General features: G+C 38.3%; 1 protein-coding gene across 6 annotated transcripts in view; it reads right to left on the reverse strand.

Moving 5' to 3' along the window:
* Positions 1-1,066: 1,066 nt before the first annotated feature.
* The window catches only part of SNCAIP (synuclein alpha interacting protein), a 57,211-nt gene continuing 41,692 nt past the window's right edge, over positions 1,067-16,585 (reverse strand). For 3 of the 6 annotated variants that reach the window (XM_085529446.1, XM_085529445.1, XM_015850065.3), the window contains 6 exons: positions 14,409-14,534; positions 13,034-13,203; positions 9,248-9,340; positions 5,928-6,990; positions 4,124-4,194; positions 1,067-1,628 (listed from right to left, as the gene is read on the reverse strand). In XM_085529446.1, coding sequence (XP_085385572.1) covers positions 1,544-1,628; positions 4,124-4,194; positions 5,928-6,990; positions 9,248-9,340; positions 13,034-13,203; positions 14,409-14,534 — 1,608 coding nt within the window. In that variant the 3' untranslated portion in view covers positions 1,067-1,543. The remainder of the gene's footprint in view (positions 1,629-4,123; positions 4,195-5,927; positions 6,991-9,247; positions 9,341-13,033; positions 13,204-14,408; positions 14,535-16,585) is intronic. The other 3 variants (XM_085529449.1, XM_085529448.1, XM_085529447.1) reach the window with 1 other exon arrangement.

Genomic DNA, 16,585 nt, shown 5'->3' on the forward strand with positions numbered 1-16,585 from the left:
TCTATCAATAGCCTGTGCTTATCCAAAAGCTGTAAGTATTAATGTGCTTGGGGCATTCGGTCATCTTAGTGTACGGCAGCTGTAGTGCCAAACATGATATCACTCTGAAGAGTGACCAAAGAGAGACCTTTGTATCATTTAACCGCAGGTATCAAACTACTAAGTGACTCTTCCAATAGCTCTGCTAACTCCACTTCCCCTGCAAAAAGAAGGACAACACTGGGAAACCTATAAGCGAGGTATTTACATTAGGTGGGATGAATTACGCTCAGGAAGCCCCTGTATATTCTTGCTGACTAGAAAGGAAACCTGAAGTTAAATCACGGTGAAAAACAGACACAAGAAACTGCAAAGAGGTAACTCTGTTGTACTTCATCAAAATCCTCTTGGGTGCTTTTACCTAATGTCTTTGTAATTGAAGGAATTTAATTGGCGTTATTTCAGTACTGTTAATGTTCTTCTTTTTCTTTTTTTGTATGACAAAGCTTTATTTGCTAAACTTCCTCTGACTTCCCAGCCACAAATATAAATTCTCATGCATGTCGATCTTCCTCATCAAACCGCACTGGTCTTCGAATGGATCAATATAATCATAATAAAGCAAATGGTATATATTAATGCTTCAGCTGAAGGCTGCTTCCTAGCATGCTTTTGATGTTGTGCTGCATATGACGCACCTACAGGATGTACTGATAACTTACAAGAAGCAAAATGGGTTCAATAAGATGCTGAATATTTACTTTCTCCAAAAGTTTCCAAGTGAACTCAATAAAAGGATCGTGACAGCCTTGAAAGAGCGTGGCCATGGTCATTTGGTGAGCCAAGCATATTGACAGGGTTTGGCAACTAACAATAAATGGTAACTTAAAATTGCATTTATGCTTTTTAAATTGCCTTTTCTATGTATTATAAGTCTGAAAAGGAATTACTAAATAAACGTTCAGCTGAATGCCTGTATTGAAACTCTGATGCTGGATATTGTCTCAATGAATCAAATGCATCTGGAAAAGACAAATAACACCTGAAGCTTAAAAGAGTGAAGTATGAGAAATATTTGAACTTCACGTTTCCTATTAACAGTGTCTTTATTTCCTTTTTACAAAAAAAGTAGGAATAAAAACAGACAAAACTTACTTGAATCAATGCTTTTGCCTCTGTCTCATTAGAGAGCTGAGCAGGCAGAGTCCTGGCTGAAACGCTGACAGCATATTTCATTGACAAAGGGAACAAAAGATATATGACAACATACCCATGCAAGAGACAAAGTACAAAACGTGTCCTGCGGCCCAACATTTTGGAGGCTGCCTGTGTCACAGCAGTTCTCAAACTGTTGCTTTTGCTCACCCATGCCTTTACACAGTACAAACAAGTTACATATACACATATATCGTAAAAAAAAAAGGTTTTGAGTATGGTCTAACTGCTACGAATTAAGGCATCCTAACAGTTGCTGTTTTGCTGGTGAGGGATATGTCTCGTATTAGTGTTTCAAAAGGATTTGTTTCAGGCATTTCAAACGAAGTGAGACATCACAAGATGTGGTTTAGAGGAAGAATTCCTGCAGCTCTGTCTCTTCTGAACTCTTCTGACTGTAGGACTTCTGGCTTTTCCTACTGATGCTATCATGCCTGGAGAGGAAAAAGAAGAAAATTACTCATGGTGACACTAACTATATACTTACTCTTGTTTTCCCTATTTTATCTCATTTGCAAATATTGAACTTCGAATTACTTCTAGTTTTTTTAATCTAATTTATCTATACAGATACTACAGGCATTAGTTCTTAATACTGTAGAATACTGCTGACTTTCATATAGCTCCTATTCTGCAATCAAAGACAGAAAGCAATAGAAAGATCAGAAGCTTTTCAAGTCAGAACATTAATTAGTATGATGCCAGATATTCTGGAAATAATGGAGAGAATGTCTAAAACCTCTCATATTTTTCAGGGAACAGCAATGCAGAGATGGAAGGATCCACTACAACAAACAGAACCTTGTTCCTTACTCTACATGGAAGAGAGTCATTACAGAAGGTAGATCAGTGGACTTATTTTACATGTCTGCTTCAGGGGAAGATGGCACAAGAAGAAGGGAAAACGTGCCTCTTAACGCCAGGACTACATCACATTTAGCGGTATAATTAGGTATTAATGGAAACTGGATGACTTCAGGAAACACTGTTTCACATTCTGCTAAGAGGGATGCTTCATTCTACCATATGTTTAGTATTAAGGAAGGAATCTCATGAAGCCTTCTAGGGCTAAGATAATTTCTATCAATTAATTACTGCATTAGATGAGGTTTGTAGTGTGGAAAGACTGGCATCAAAAGACCTCATTTTGCTGTCCTACAATTGCACTGTGATCTCAATTTGGGTTTCTTTTAGCTAGTGCTGTTGTCTTTAGGTGATCATGCTGAACAAACATGCCTTCTAGGACTCTGCCCACTGACCTGAGGGAAATATATCACCAATACTACTAATTACTGACCAAATCTGTAGTATCCCCTGGTGCTTGTAGGAACAAAAATACACAGCATGCTCTCATGCAACAGACACCAATACAGACTCATAAATACTCATAAAAGAACATCAGTAAATTCTGTGGGATGAGGCTTGAATTATTTTTACACTGATTTTGCATTGCACTGGTTGGAGTCATAACTAGTTTATTAGATGTAGAGATGAACATCCTTTCCCTAGAACACACATTTGGGATGAAGATGGAATTTATCCTGCACTAGATCTGGCAGTGAGAAATCTTTAAGGTTAGATCCACTATTTTAGAGGCATGCCTAACATACTGTCTGATAGAAACCTAACAGTAGATTCTGCTGATTGATCCTGATGTATGAAGCCATTATATCTACCGATAGCTGCTGCTAATAAGGGGCTTTGTATTGATATGACGAGTTACATGATAATAGATGGACAAGAACATGATTTGATTCTAGGCAGATTTTGTACAATAATTTCAGGCTTCAGAAGATCCTAATAAAATCCTATATACAACAGATGAAGAGTTAAACAGATTCAGGACTATGCCCAGTAATAAAGCCCCTGAATATAACTACCTGCACAGGTTATAAACACCAAAAAACTGCACAGATTCTCCCTCAAACTGCTGCTGTGCAGGCAGCTTTCTATGCTGGAATTTCCATTTATTTACTTATTTATTTTAACAGCACAATTAAAGCTCTCGGAAACTGAACAGTTCTGTTTCTGGATTCACATGAGCTTTGATGATGATTTCAGAACAATTCGCTTCATGGAATAGGAAAAAAAAGTAATTTGTGAGGAATTTAAGCTTCTGAACTGCAGCATGATTAGTTCATAATTTTCTCAGGAGTTTCTTCAAATGGGTAATTTTGGAGAGAAATACAGTCATTCCCAGGTCTAACAAAAGGATTTACATTTCAGCTCAACAGGGAAGAAAAAAATGACCATCCCATTAATTTAGAGCTGAACAGTCAAAAAACAATGACAGCTAATTTTTACACATCATTTGCTTATGAAACAAAACGTATATTTGTTTTGTCCAGCATGTCTTTATGTACTTTGAGGGACTGGTCTCCATCTGCCTGATTAACCCTCCTGGAATACATTAAGGAGTTTAAATGCAGTCAAAGTCATCAAACTTTTTCAAAAGCAGATTTAACATCAAAGTCTGAGGGAGAGTAAGCAAAATCTATAAAAACAGGAGTGCACTGGACTTAAAGTACAGCATCCTGCCTCATGTTCTCTATATTCTCTGTTTAGAGAAGAACTGTGGTGTTTCTGTTCGCCTCATGAGAGGAAATTTAGTTTCCATTGTCATCTGGTACTTCACTTCCATTCTACAGAGGCTGAATACTCAGCCAAAGTGAGCTATAGTCTAATGGATTTATGAGTGTGACTATTTTTTATGCCTGCTTGGAACTGAAACCTTCCAAACAGCTCAATGGTGACATCAGCAAAAATCCACCATAAATATCTGCTTTTCCAGGAATTGAGATGTTCTTCTATTCATCTATTTCCCTTCTTGTGCATCAACCAAGTCTGTTATTTCAGTTACGAAGTTAGCAAACACATGCAATTTGAGAAGACAAAGCAACAGAGATGATAAATATCACCATGCACATACCAAGCATAGCTACACGGATGTTCTCCATTCAGTGCGCTAGAGAAAAGATTGGTGTGGCTGCAGCAAGGCCCCTAAGGAAGTATAATATCAGATCAGTTGGAAACATGCACTGAGCTTCTCACATGCATAGGTAGGAAATCTATCAAAACATGCAGTCAAATGGCCAAAGCAGCACTTTAACAGATTTCTTTTTAAGTTAGTCAATAAGGCTGAATCTGTTATGTCTTGGATGCATATGCTGTGGTCCTTTAGGGAGGCATGAAAATGTATTTCTTCCATAATCCTCATGTTCTTAACAACATGCAAACACAGAGTTTTCACAAGTGATGTGCATTTTACAGTGTAAGTGACAGTACCATTGGAATTATCTCACTCAACTCTTTAAACTTGTTCGGGAACTATGAAAAACACTCGTGAGACTACACTCCATCGGAACGCCTTTGAACAGAGACTCTTTATAACCACAAAATTGGAACCATCTTTTTTGAAAGATAAATTGCCACTGCGTTAAGAAAATATTTCTATTGCAATTCAGTTGACTGATAAGTAAATTAGCGATTCACGCTGTGTTTCCAACCGAACTTTAATAAATACACTTCCACTTCAATTTAGCCTACTAGACCTCCGCTGAAGTTCTCATTTCACATTCTGATATCGTGCACTTTCAGTAGTACCCATTAATATGGATTTGTTACTATTTCCCAGTTCTCTCCTTCAGATGTCCCTTTTCCATATTCACGTTGCTTACTCTGTGCCCAAGATTTTCCTGTATTTTTTTTTCCTCCCATTACCTCATCATACTTTTTGCAGTACATAATTCACTATTCCCCTCTCTACACCTAGTCTGCCTTACATTCGTTCTTTTTTTCCTTCCTGAACTTATTCTTTTGCCTCATTGCCTCTGTCCCCCTCCTCCCCTTCCACACAGTCTTTCAGAGAGGATTAAATTATCTACCATTCCCTTTCACCCATTTCCTTATTAGATTTCCAGATACCTGAACTTCTCTCTTCTCCACAAACACACTGTGCTCCCAGTATTTCCTACCTTTCTCTCTCATTCAGTATATCTTCCTTTACCTTGTAAGATACATTCATTCAAGTTATTCCCCCCCTTCTTTTGAACAGGAGAGATAGACTTATAACAGGAGACATCCCTCACTCTGCCGTGAACCCCAAAAGCACACTGCACACTGCAGAGAAGGGATAATCTGGATTCAGTCCGTTTTACTATAGACCAACCATACGCTCTGCCAAAGAAAGATGGTGTAATCTGGGGATGGGTTTGCAAAGAAGGTTGGGTAGTGACAGCATAGATACTTAGGGGATGTCTGTAGCATGCACAGAAGCAAAGATAATCTCTTCTGCTGTTTTCACATTCTGTCACTAATTTTTATCCATTTGGCTTCATTATGTGTGTAGAACATGGTTGGTCTAGTCCTTCAGGTATTTACTCTGCAGAAAATCCCATGGATTCAAATATGGCATTCTGTTTTTATGACCTGTCACTCAGAGAAACATCTGATATCATTTCCAGATGAATCATGTCTGTGCGGAGAGCTTTCTATACAGGATATGTGCACCATGTGCACTGAAAGTATGGGCCATATATGCTACCCAAGTCTGCTACTCCTCAAAAAAGCCTTCTAAAATTACAACAGAGGATTGGTTTTCTACTCCTCAAATACAGTATATTGCTCATGTATATCCTTTTGAAATAGAAATGTAGGAAGAAGCTGCCAAACATTCATTACGTTACAAGAAAAGAGGGGGAAAAAAGGGCCCTTTCTCCTTTCAGTGCACTCACTGGCTTGTTTCTTCCTTTTGTCAGAGCTGCTGGGTTTCCCTTGCTGTCTGCAGTCTTTCTTCCTAATGACGAAAAAGGCAGCGTCGATGAGGTTTTGATCAGGTTCGCTGTTTGACAGTTGTTGTTGTTATTCTGGTTACCACTCAGTGTCTCCATTATGGATCTGAAGGTTCCAAAAGGCCTTTTCATCTGGTCCCCCGATGGCTCCCCAGTGCTGGGTGGAGCCCGCGAAAGTGCTTTGCCCCGTTCTTTATCCTTTTCCTCATTTAACTCTTCCTCAGCTAGCTCCACCTGCACCACAGGCTCCTCAAAAGTCACTCTGAGTTTCAAGTTTTGGGATGTTCTGCGCTTAGAAGACGGAGACTTGAGAGCACTCTTAGGGCTTGTAGCAACCTTTTGAGCAGCGGCACCATCTGTGCTGGATGGAGAGATGTCTCCACAAAACTGGCTCTGAGGTACAGTACCAGACTGATAGTGGGCTTCGTTATCTGGATCGCTGCTCTCTGAAGTTGGGGAAGGACTATGGCCATCCACTGACTTAGAAGCTCTGGTACCGAAAGGGAAGCGGCGCCCTGCTGCTGAAGTGTGTTTCTTAATCATCAGATGCAAACTCTCAGTGCTCTCAACACTTTCCACTATGGGTTGAGGCCTCAGTTTGTCAGTTCTTTTCACAGGGGTGTTCTTATGGTCCTCAGAATTTGCTGAGTCTGTGTCAGACTCGCTGAGAGACCTCTGCATTAGCTGCCTCAGTCTGGCTAACTTCAGCTCCCTTTTCTCTGGCAAAATCTTCTTCACGTTCTTGGAGGATGCATGAGCATCCTGAAATTCCAAGGTCAGCTTTTCCTGCGTACAGACATTTTCAGAGATTTCCTTTCCCAACAACTGGCGCAAGATTTTATCTGAGTCCTCATCTTTTATCTTGGCTCGAGCACGACTAGAAGTTCCCAAACTGCCAAGAATCTGAATCCCATCTTGGGCGTTCAATTTACTTTTTGGTGGAGACAATTCATCTGCTTCGGATGGTTTCCACTGGGGTTTGCCAGAGGCAGGGGATGATGGCGAGCTTAAAGAAGAAAAGAGGAGGAAATACTACGGTCAAATTAATGCACAAATAAAATGCAAAACTGTCATTTCCCCTTTACAAGTCTCACTACTCACGAGGAATTCATTACTATGACGCTACAGCGATGACTACAGAAAGAAGGATGTAACCCTGCTTCCATTTCTAATTAGAACCTAAGTCTCTTCACTTTCTTTTACAAAGAAAAATCCTCAAAAGAAAAACGAAGAATGATTTCAATGCCAAAGATTTGTTTCTAAGGACAACTTGTCCAAAGCTACTATCAGAAGGTAAAAAAAAAAACAACCAAAAAAACCAAAAACCAGCAAGAAGTGCAAATGCCTGCTATTGAAGTCACCCCACAATACAAAAGTGGCTTATTTTAACTACTGCTAAAATCAGCTCTATACAAAGCAATGACTTTGTAAATATCAGCTTCATCTGGCAACATACAAATAAGACCATTTAAAAAGTCAGGTTTGTTCACACTCAAACTTTTTTCAGACATGAAATACTGAATAGCACGTGAATAGTGACATTAATTTATTTCAGTATTACTAGATCAATAAATTAAATTTAGGACTCCAAATGATATATAGTGACAAAGTGGAAATGGAAGTAGAAATAGAAATTACACAGGCCATTTCTTTCCCCATGACAAATGCCAGAGATTTGATGCTCCACATTCTTATTTTAAGCCAATTTTTCTTTAAGCAAGGGTAAAGTGGAAAAATCAAGGTTGATGTGAGGCAGTGAATCCATAAATCTCTTTTTTTCTTTTCTTCTTCTTTTTTTTTTTCCTCTTAACTATTTTTCTTCCCTGCCAAGTCCATAAACCGTGTACAAAATCCACACGAATGTATTATCCACTTCATCTTCAGTCCATTTTGAGTTCTCCTAGTGGGAAGGTGGGTAAACCAAAATAGATACTCAAGATCTAGTAAGCATATAAATTAGATAATCCCATCAGGTTAGATTCTCATAGATTAGCTTCTGCCTATGACATCCATAAGGTGACAATATCCAAAAGTGAGTTCTAATTAGAAGAAAATTTAAAGTAACAGGTTCTCATTTTCAAACTCGTTTACCTAATTACAACCACTATGAGAGATCTGCTCTCACCTATTCTTATCTGATACTGAAAATGAAACAGTCCTGGTGCTCACAAATACTCAGGTGAAAAACCACTTGGAAAGTCCAGTCAGCAAAAATCACAGAAACCAAATGATCTGGAAGACAGTGTTTGGTCCCACCGTCCCTACTGAGCTGGCAAAGACCACGAGTCCATTAAAGAAAAGGACAAAAAGCCTCTTTCCAGTGTGGTTTTCTGCTTCAATCCCTTTCATAGCCAAAGTTCCTTTAAATTAGTGCATCACCAGTGTCTTCATTTACCTATTTTAGTAGCTACTTGCACGTATCTGAAATACTGACAGATGAACTTCAGGGACATGATGTACTTGTTCAAAGCAATGCACAAGATTCTGAAAGAACGATCAGAAAACAGGAACTACTATAATTTCACACAACACGTCCCGGAGTTCAGGCCACCAATGTCAGTGGAAGAAGTTTTCCTTATGCTGGCTTTCTATTTTTAATATGAATTTAACTCCCTCGAAACTCGGAGAAACATGGTAAAACACTGTGTGTACCTTCTGCAGAGGAAACTGAATTACGAGGTAATGATAAACTCAGCCCTATTTGCACCTGAACTACTTCATCCCTTTCAATGTCTTATTGAGAGGGAGGTTGGGTGTTTACTTGGTTTCCATGCACCACACTGGAAAACTATGGCAGAAGCTAAGAGACAGATCAGGAGATCTGTTGGAAGGGTATTTTTCTTCCTCTTTATGGTTGTGTCTACTTCTGGGACTTGCATGGACAGATAATAAATGGACAGAGAATAAATAATATGTAAAATTTCTAGAGTACGGTGAACCAGCACAAGGTCAGACTTTTGTATTACAACATTTGTTAAGGGGTTTCCAGGATTCTCTGCTATTAATCTAACACAAGATATAATACAACCTATTCCACTGTAAATCTGATTTTAACTCTGGTGGAAAACGTAAACTATTAATTCCATAACAAAAATGTCCAATATTTATATAATAATACACACTTTCAAATTCTAGAAGCCCCAGCTTCAAGCCCACGGGGTAAAAGAAGCATATTGACAGAAGACATCTACTATTTTGACAGATCACAACTTCTCATGATAACTGCCCAAATCCATTCTACAGTGACATTACAGCCACGTTACCTTGCAGATGTGGGTAGAGACTTGCCCTCTGATCGCTGGGCTTCTAAAAGCTGCTGCAGTTGATTCTGCAACGTCACACGTTCTACTGTCTGCCTGCAAGACAATGTAAGACTCTTTATCTTGAATGTCAAAACCATCAGCATTAGATATTTACAGGATAAACTGTTCAACACTGAATTTCAAAGAGAACCCTTCTTCACCTACAAATAAGATTAGTAGATAAAGACATCCCTTTAGCTACTAGAAACTACTAGAAAATGGTAATTTTCTATTCAGTTTTTCATTAGTGCATGTAAGCTGTCTTTCACTTGAGATGGAATTTGTACCTTTGGTTTAATTACCTGATCCTTGTCAGAGAAATAAGAACTCACCAGGCAAATATAACTTCATCTGCTTCATCTTTTTCATCCAGGTTCTACCTCTGTTGATGTAGAACTGATGTTTTTAGTACTTTTGTTCACGTTAGACCTACAGAGTCAGTATCATTCTCCATCACTGATTTGGATTCTTTCTCAGCTCACATACCATCAGCAGAAGATCTAACTATGTTCCAAACGCAGTCTTAATAACTGCCAGTGTCAAAGCCAGAAAGAATCCAGATGGCTGTACTTTAAGGCTGATTAAACTGTTTTACTTCTAACGTATCAGTTACAAGTAAAGTGTGGATCTGAGAAGTACTAGAGAAATAAAGGTGGGATCTTGACATACTGCCTTGCTGTCACTTTTTTACAACACGATCATGTTTTATGTAGATATTTACGTTCTTTAACTTTCTGTCTTCCTTTCTCTTGCCTACACACTTCCTTACACTGTTTTAAAATCACTCCTACCATCTGTCATCATTGGCTTACTCTGCAGCTCCCCAGACTCTGTCATTTGAGAGCCAAGGAAATTTTGCTTGAGATCAGACGGTGATACGGTTTATCTGTTTTACTTTCTTTTCATATGTTCTTCAACTTCTGTTTCTAAGAATCTAAACCCCAAACGCTTCTCTTTAATGGAAACGTGTGACACCTCTTCTGCTGTGTTAACAACCTCATTTCGTTAAACATCTTCTGGTGCTAAAAGAACTAACGTTTCCTTCATTTTCACAGTTCAATTAGTTAACAAACACCCCACAGTACAGAAACAAACACATCCTGCCAGACATTTCCCCAGAGAAATGTAACATATGCATAAATACCAATGGTAACACTGAAAATGAGGGATCTCAACTCCTTGGAAGAGCAATATTACTAAGTGTTAAAATGAGACTGATTCAGGAGACATGACCACTACAAAATTAAAAGCAAGAGGATCCTGCGGGTATTTGGTACCAAATTAATGGGGTCGTATTTTATATAATGTTCCCACTAACTGCTATGTGGGGAACCTGATACCTCTCCTTAGATAACTCTGAACCCCAGCTACCTTAAAATGAAATCAGATTGCTTAGTTACTTAGTAGGGAATGGAAGGAGGCATTATCTAATGAAGTATCATCCTTCATGGTATGTTCCTTTTCCTTTTCTTTTTCCTTTTCCTTTTCCTTTTCCTTTTCCTTTTCCTTTTCCTTTTCCTTTTCCTTTTCCTTTTCCTTTTCCTTTTCCTTTTCCTTTTCCTCTTCCTCTTCCTCTTCCTTTTCCTTTCTTTCTTTTTTCCTGTGGGACACTCTCAGTTAATGGGATTGTCCTATGGAGACTTAATGGAAAATTTCTACTTAGAAATAGTTTCCTTCTTTCACCAAAACTTTTCTCTCTGAAAGGTGACTTAGATTGAACTCAGAAGGTTTTGCTGCTGGATTTTGATGTTGTTGTTGCAGTTTTTCATTTTAAAGTGAACTGCCTTGTATCAAAGTCATGAAGACTTTAGCAGACTGTGATTTTATTGTTTTGCTTTTGTGACTTCAGGAATGACTTCAGAGGGTGTGATGGATTAGGGTGACTTCCCAATGGAACTGCTTTGTGTTGTCTGGAAGAGCTCAGAAGAAGAGAATGAAAGATATTACTCTCTTCTTTGGTTTCAGACCATTGAATAAAGATCTTGTAAGGTGTTGGTTTAAGACAGTTTCTGTACTCTGTTCTTCCTGCACAGTATCAACCATTTCAGTTTTCTCGTGGTTGGGGACATACAGTGTTCACTGAGAGAATTTATTATGGCTGGTTGATAAGGAGCCCAGGAAATTAAGCTGTATGTACAATTACCTTATGTTTGCAGAAGCTGAGAAAAAGTAGAGAAGCAGAAAACTGCTTAGTGTGTTGATAGAACTACCCTGAGCAGTCAAGTAATCCACCATGATCTGGCTATAACTAGAACAATGTATATTAACTCTAGTAGAAATAGGTGGACTAAATATGTCAAAGCAAGCTGAGATGCCCAAGTGGGACCTTTACCTACATAATAACAGTTTAAAGTGACTTAAACTGTAAATAGGTCTTTGTTCAGATGTTGCTGGGGTCTTCAGAGGTGCTACAGCCAATAAATTCTCCTAAATTATTGGTGGTGAGGCTCCTTCAGAACCTGCCCCAGGCACACGCTTCAAGCTATACTTGGATTTTTATGCAGACCTGTAAGGACACAGAACTAACACTATCCACTCTCTCCTAAAAATATTATGAAACAGACACCTGATTATAATAGAATGGTAATATTTGGTTATTTTTAATTTACATTTATTATGGCAATAAAAACTGAATTGCTTGGCTCTGGCTGGCAGCCAAGAACCCAGGCAGCCACTTCCATGGGATAGGGACAAAAATTATGGAGAATAGAAGTGAAAACACTCATGTATTGAGATAACCACAGGCACATCACTTACCAGCTACCATTAGAGGCAAAAAGAGACATGGTAAATTTAATTTAGAGCCAATTAAGCATGGATTTTTATTGATTGACTTTTATATATTGGGAAACAAAAACAGAAAAATATATAAAACACCTATCCTCCCCTTTTCCAGGCTTTTACCACTTCCATCTGTGCTCCAAGCACCTCTTCTGATGCACTGTCAGGCTTCACTCAAGGCAATTCTCCTATCCCCTTGTTATCACTGCAGGTTACACTCAGTCTTTTCATGAAACCAGTAAATGACATAAGTTAGAATCTGTGCAGCTTCTCTCCTTCTTCTCACCCTTGCTGTACTCTAGTTCTTTCTATACTTCAGTCTATTCAGATGCAACTGTTATGACATGGACTTATGCAAGGTCTCCAATCATTTCAAGGGATGTGCATGATGAAGGACAGCCCCTGGCACCTTGTCACAGAGGCCACCTGTTTTCAACCACATGCAAATAAAACCATGGAGTTTACACTAAATACAATCATTCACACTGTTTGCATAACATGACTTGTTTACACCAATATACGGTGTTTTCAAAAGGTATATACCACTGCCTGTGGTAGGTGAAAAGCTCTACTATTTCTGTTTTTCCTCCTAACATCAAAAACCTGTATTACAACTGTGAAGAGCCACCAACTGTATATAAAAGAAACCATGCTATATGAGCAGAAATTGTGATCAGCAGTGATGTCATCTCGAGGTAGTCAATGGGAAAAAGGACTGTATTGCTCATATATGTACATATATATACATATAAAATTCACTTTTCCCTTTTCACCCCATATCTGTTCACAACAAGAAGCCAGAAACAGAACAGCTGAAAAACTGAGCTGCTAAAGGTGAAGGAGTGAGAAAGCGCACCAAAATAAGGGAAATTAATCTTATGGGAAGCAGAAAGTGGGTACTGATAATAAACTGAAATAAAAGAATGGTATTAAGAATGAACCCCCCACTGAGAACTGAACACTTACTCCTTCAGTTGCTTGGTTAGCTTCACAACCTGAGAAGCCAATGACATACAGGTCTCCACCACCACTAAGTAGCGGGAACACATGGTGTGCCCATGTCGCTCAGCGCTTTGTGAGGGCTTCTCTCCCACGTGGTTTTGCATGGTGACATTTGCTCCATATTCAACTAACGTCTGTAAAGTCAAGAAAGGAAACATTGACATCCACAAGCGTGAATCTCTGCTGAGAGTTCACTGTCTAAGGTTACAGAAGGTAGCGGTGAGCTGTAATGGCTTAAAAGATCTTTTATCTGCTGCTATTGGGATCTCTGCACTATAGTACCTTGCAATACAACCTGAGCATGTGATTATAGGAATTTTTTAGCATGAATATTTGCTGACTCCTCTTGTGGTTGTGCTCTTGACTTCTTACTACAGAAGGATCCCTGGGTTTAAAACACTCAATGAAACAGTCTTAGTGTCTTTAGAGAAGCTATCAGTGAATTAACGCTTGGATAGAAAAGGTACGGTAGAGTTTTCCCAACAACCCTTTTAGTTCAGATGGGCACAACATGATTCAGTTTGCAGAAAGAGATCTGTTCAAAGAGTTTTTCAAACAGTTTTCTTTTGATGTTGGAAAACATCTCATTGCATTATGGCTGCTGGGTAACCCTCTACCAGCTTCTTAAAAGATACTTGCAAGAACTGAAAACAAACCCGCACTCCTTCTTCAAGCTTGTGATAATCGATGTTCCAAATAATTCATTCACAGAACAAGATCTAAGTGTATGCAGCAGTTTTTAGTCAGGCTTTTCTTACTGCACTCTGGAAAGAAATGATGAATCTAACCATAATATACCCCAAAACAGCATCATTAGCTGCAGAAGGAGTGGGTGGTTGAGCTCCACCTAGGGTGACTGAATTATTCAGGAGTATATGAGATCAGCTAGGGTTTACAGTGATCTTGTTGACCCAGAACAGCAGACACAGAGACCTTTATGTCTCCTGACCAAGAAGAGGAAAGCAGACTTATCAACACTCCTGAAGGAAAATACCAAAATCTGTAAGAAGATCGTATTTATATTGGCTGCCCTTTTTTAACAGAGCAACACATGTATTAACTGCCTGTGTATAAACTAAATAATCATACTTTCTTCTGGCAACATGTTTACTTTAGGTTTACAATAGCATAATTAAGAATAGAATTTTAAAAAAAGATCTTTCTGGTGTTCTAGTCTGAGTTCTATTTGTTTCTTCCAGTATATCTTAAGGTATCAATAACTATTTCCACATGTAAAATTTCCTACAATTATATACATAATGAACTATCATAGTTCAGTAGCTCATAATTCAAAACTCATTTGATTTAAACTATATTTCTGGTATAGATGATACTTCACCTGTATGCATCCTAGATAGCCATGTTGAGCAGCTATATGAACAGCAGTATTTCCATCCTGATCGACTTCATCCAGTGAAATACCTTGTTCTTGCATAAACTGAAGAAGCCACAGAAGGATTTTCTCCTAAAAAGAAAGGGTGAAAGAGAACTCTCTGTCAGCGTACAGACTTGTTAGGGGAAAGACGGAATCTCTGGCTTTTTAGGTGTCCTCAAAGTAACTCCATCCATTCAAGCACCTGAATCTCTGCTTTCTGCTTCAGACTGCCTGGAACTCATCTTCATTTTAGCACCAATTTCTTTTTATTACAGGGAATAGGTATTTGTATTTCTTTGCTGAATGCCACCTGATATAGCTGGCATTTATAGTTGATTGCCAACACAGAGAGGCAGCTTGAGATCACATATTCCTTTAAAAATACTTCTGAGCTTTAAAAATACCTTAAAAATACTTCTGGAGATGCCTATTGTGTTGGTGAGCAGCACAGGAGAACTGTGCTACTCCTGTGAACTGTGCTTATGTATTAATAATGAAAAGAATAATACTTTAGAGAAATTCATCTACAGAAGTGGAAGACGACTGTAGCCTAGATATTACGTTATTTTTTTTTCAGAATATATTTCTTCCATAACCAAAATATTGAGCATGGTCTGTAATTTTACAATCCCAATCAGTGTGGAGCAAATTATGCTTTTTAGTAGTTTATTTTATCAACACAGAAATCAAGTACAGTGATAGGTTAATAAGTGACATCATCTCCACTTAGAGAACTTAGAACTGATCATGAGCACAACGTTACAGGCCTGCTGAAAACGTCTGTGCTTTCCCCTGATGTATCTTAGACATGACAAATACAGGGAAAACAATTTTGTTCTTCGCTGACAGAAGAATGAAAAGTCACACATTAAAGTATTTATCACTTTAGTAACACTTGTACATTTGGAAGAAGACGGCACTTAGAAATAGGCTTAACATCATCGACTCGATTTGCTCAGACAAAATGAAGAATAACAGCATTTATTTGTAAGACTTTGATGAGGTAAAATAATCACATACTTGTGTAACAGGATCTGATAATTACTGTCAAGTTATTCAGCTTATCTGATCATTTTAGTACTTTCAACAGTCTTATTTTGTAGAAGTGGTTAATATCACTCTGGCACATTTCAGAGCTAACAACAATTCAAACTTCCCTATAAAAATAAAATCTGGGAAAATATCATAAAACATATTTTCTGTTTTGGGACAAGCTGCAGACTTTGGCTCCATCAGCTGGCTTCTAAAATAAGAAGAACTGCTAATAACAACTGCCCAAATTGTTAAATGGACTACAAATGGAAGTCGTAGAAGAAACTATGGCTCTTCAAAGCCTGGACTAAATACATGTGCCTGTGGCAGAATCAGATGGTATGCGATGTGCCACGCACTGACAACCTGTTATGGGAAGCCTTATCAACTTTGGCTGCTTCTTGCAAGATCTCATGCTTAAAGAAACCTTTGGCAGGAGGTATGGAGACAAGGCTACAAGGTGGTTATAAGCTCTTCTTCCATTAGTTGAACACGTTTCCTCTCTCACTGGACAAAATACAGCACTTTTGAGATGCTTTTTGGAGTCTGGCCATGGCTGTGGTTTGGTGATCTTTAACATAGGAGCTTTGCTATGAACTCACTTTTGCCGCCCATTCTAAATGATGGTTTTTCAAGAAAAATATGGTGTGCATGCCTAATGCCTGGGGAAACAATGGATGGGCTGACTCATAGAAAATGATTCAGTAACAGGTCTTCCTTGTAAAAATATTATTCTTGTAATTCTGCCAAGACCAGCGTTTACACAAATTATCTCTCATGTAAGTAATGGCAAAATAAATTAAAACTTTGAGGATATTTCCAACTACACATTTGAATATCTAAACCTTTTTCTTCTTAACACGGTTGGGCAAGTTAATTTGGCTTCTCTTCAGCCTCAACATTCCTTCATATCTGCAAGACATTTATAGATTATTAAAAAAATATATAAAATAATAAAAAATAGCTGACATTACATGTGAACTCTATTTGGCATTCAGCTAACTAAAAAAAAAAAAATTGGCAGAACTTTTTATATCACCTTTCTACATTTTATGCATGGTTAACTGTAGCTGGTGTTTCTTAACTGGTGGAGCTTCCCTTTTGCTCTG

Source organism: Coturnix japonica, chromosome Z (assembly GCF_054131305.1).
Source record: "Coturnix japonica strain WE chromosome Z, WE-NBRP24, whole genome shotgun sequence".
NCBI lineage: Eukaryota > Metazoa > Chordata > Aves > Galliformes > Phasianidae > Coturnix > Coturnix japonica.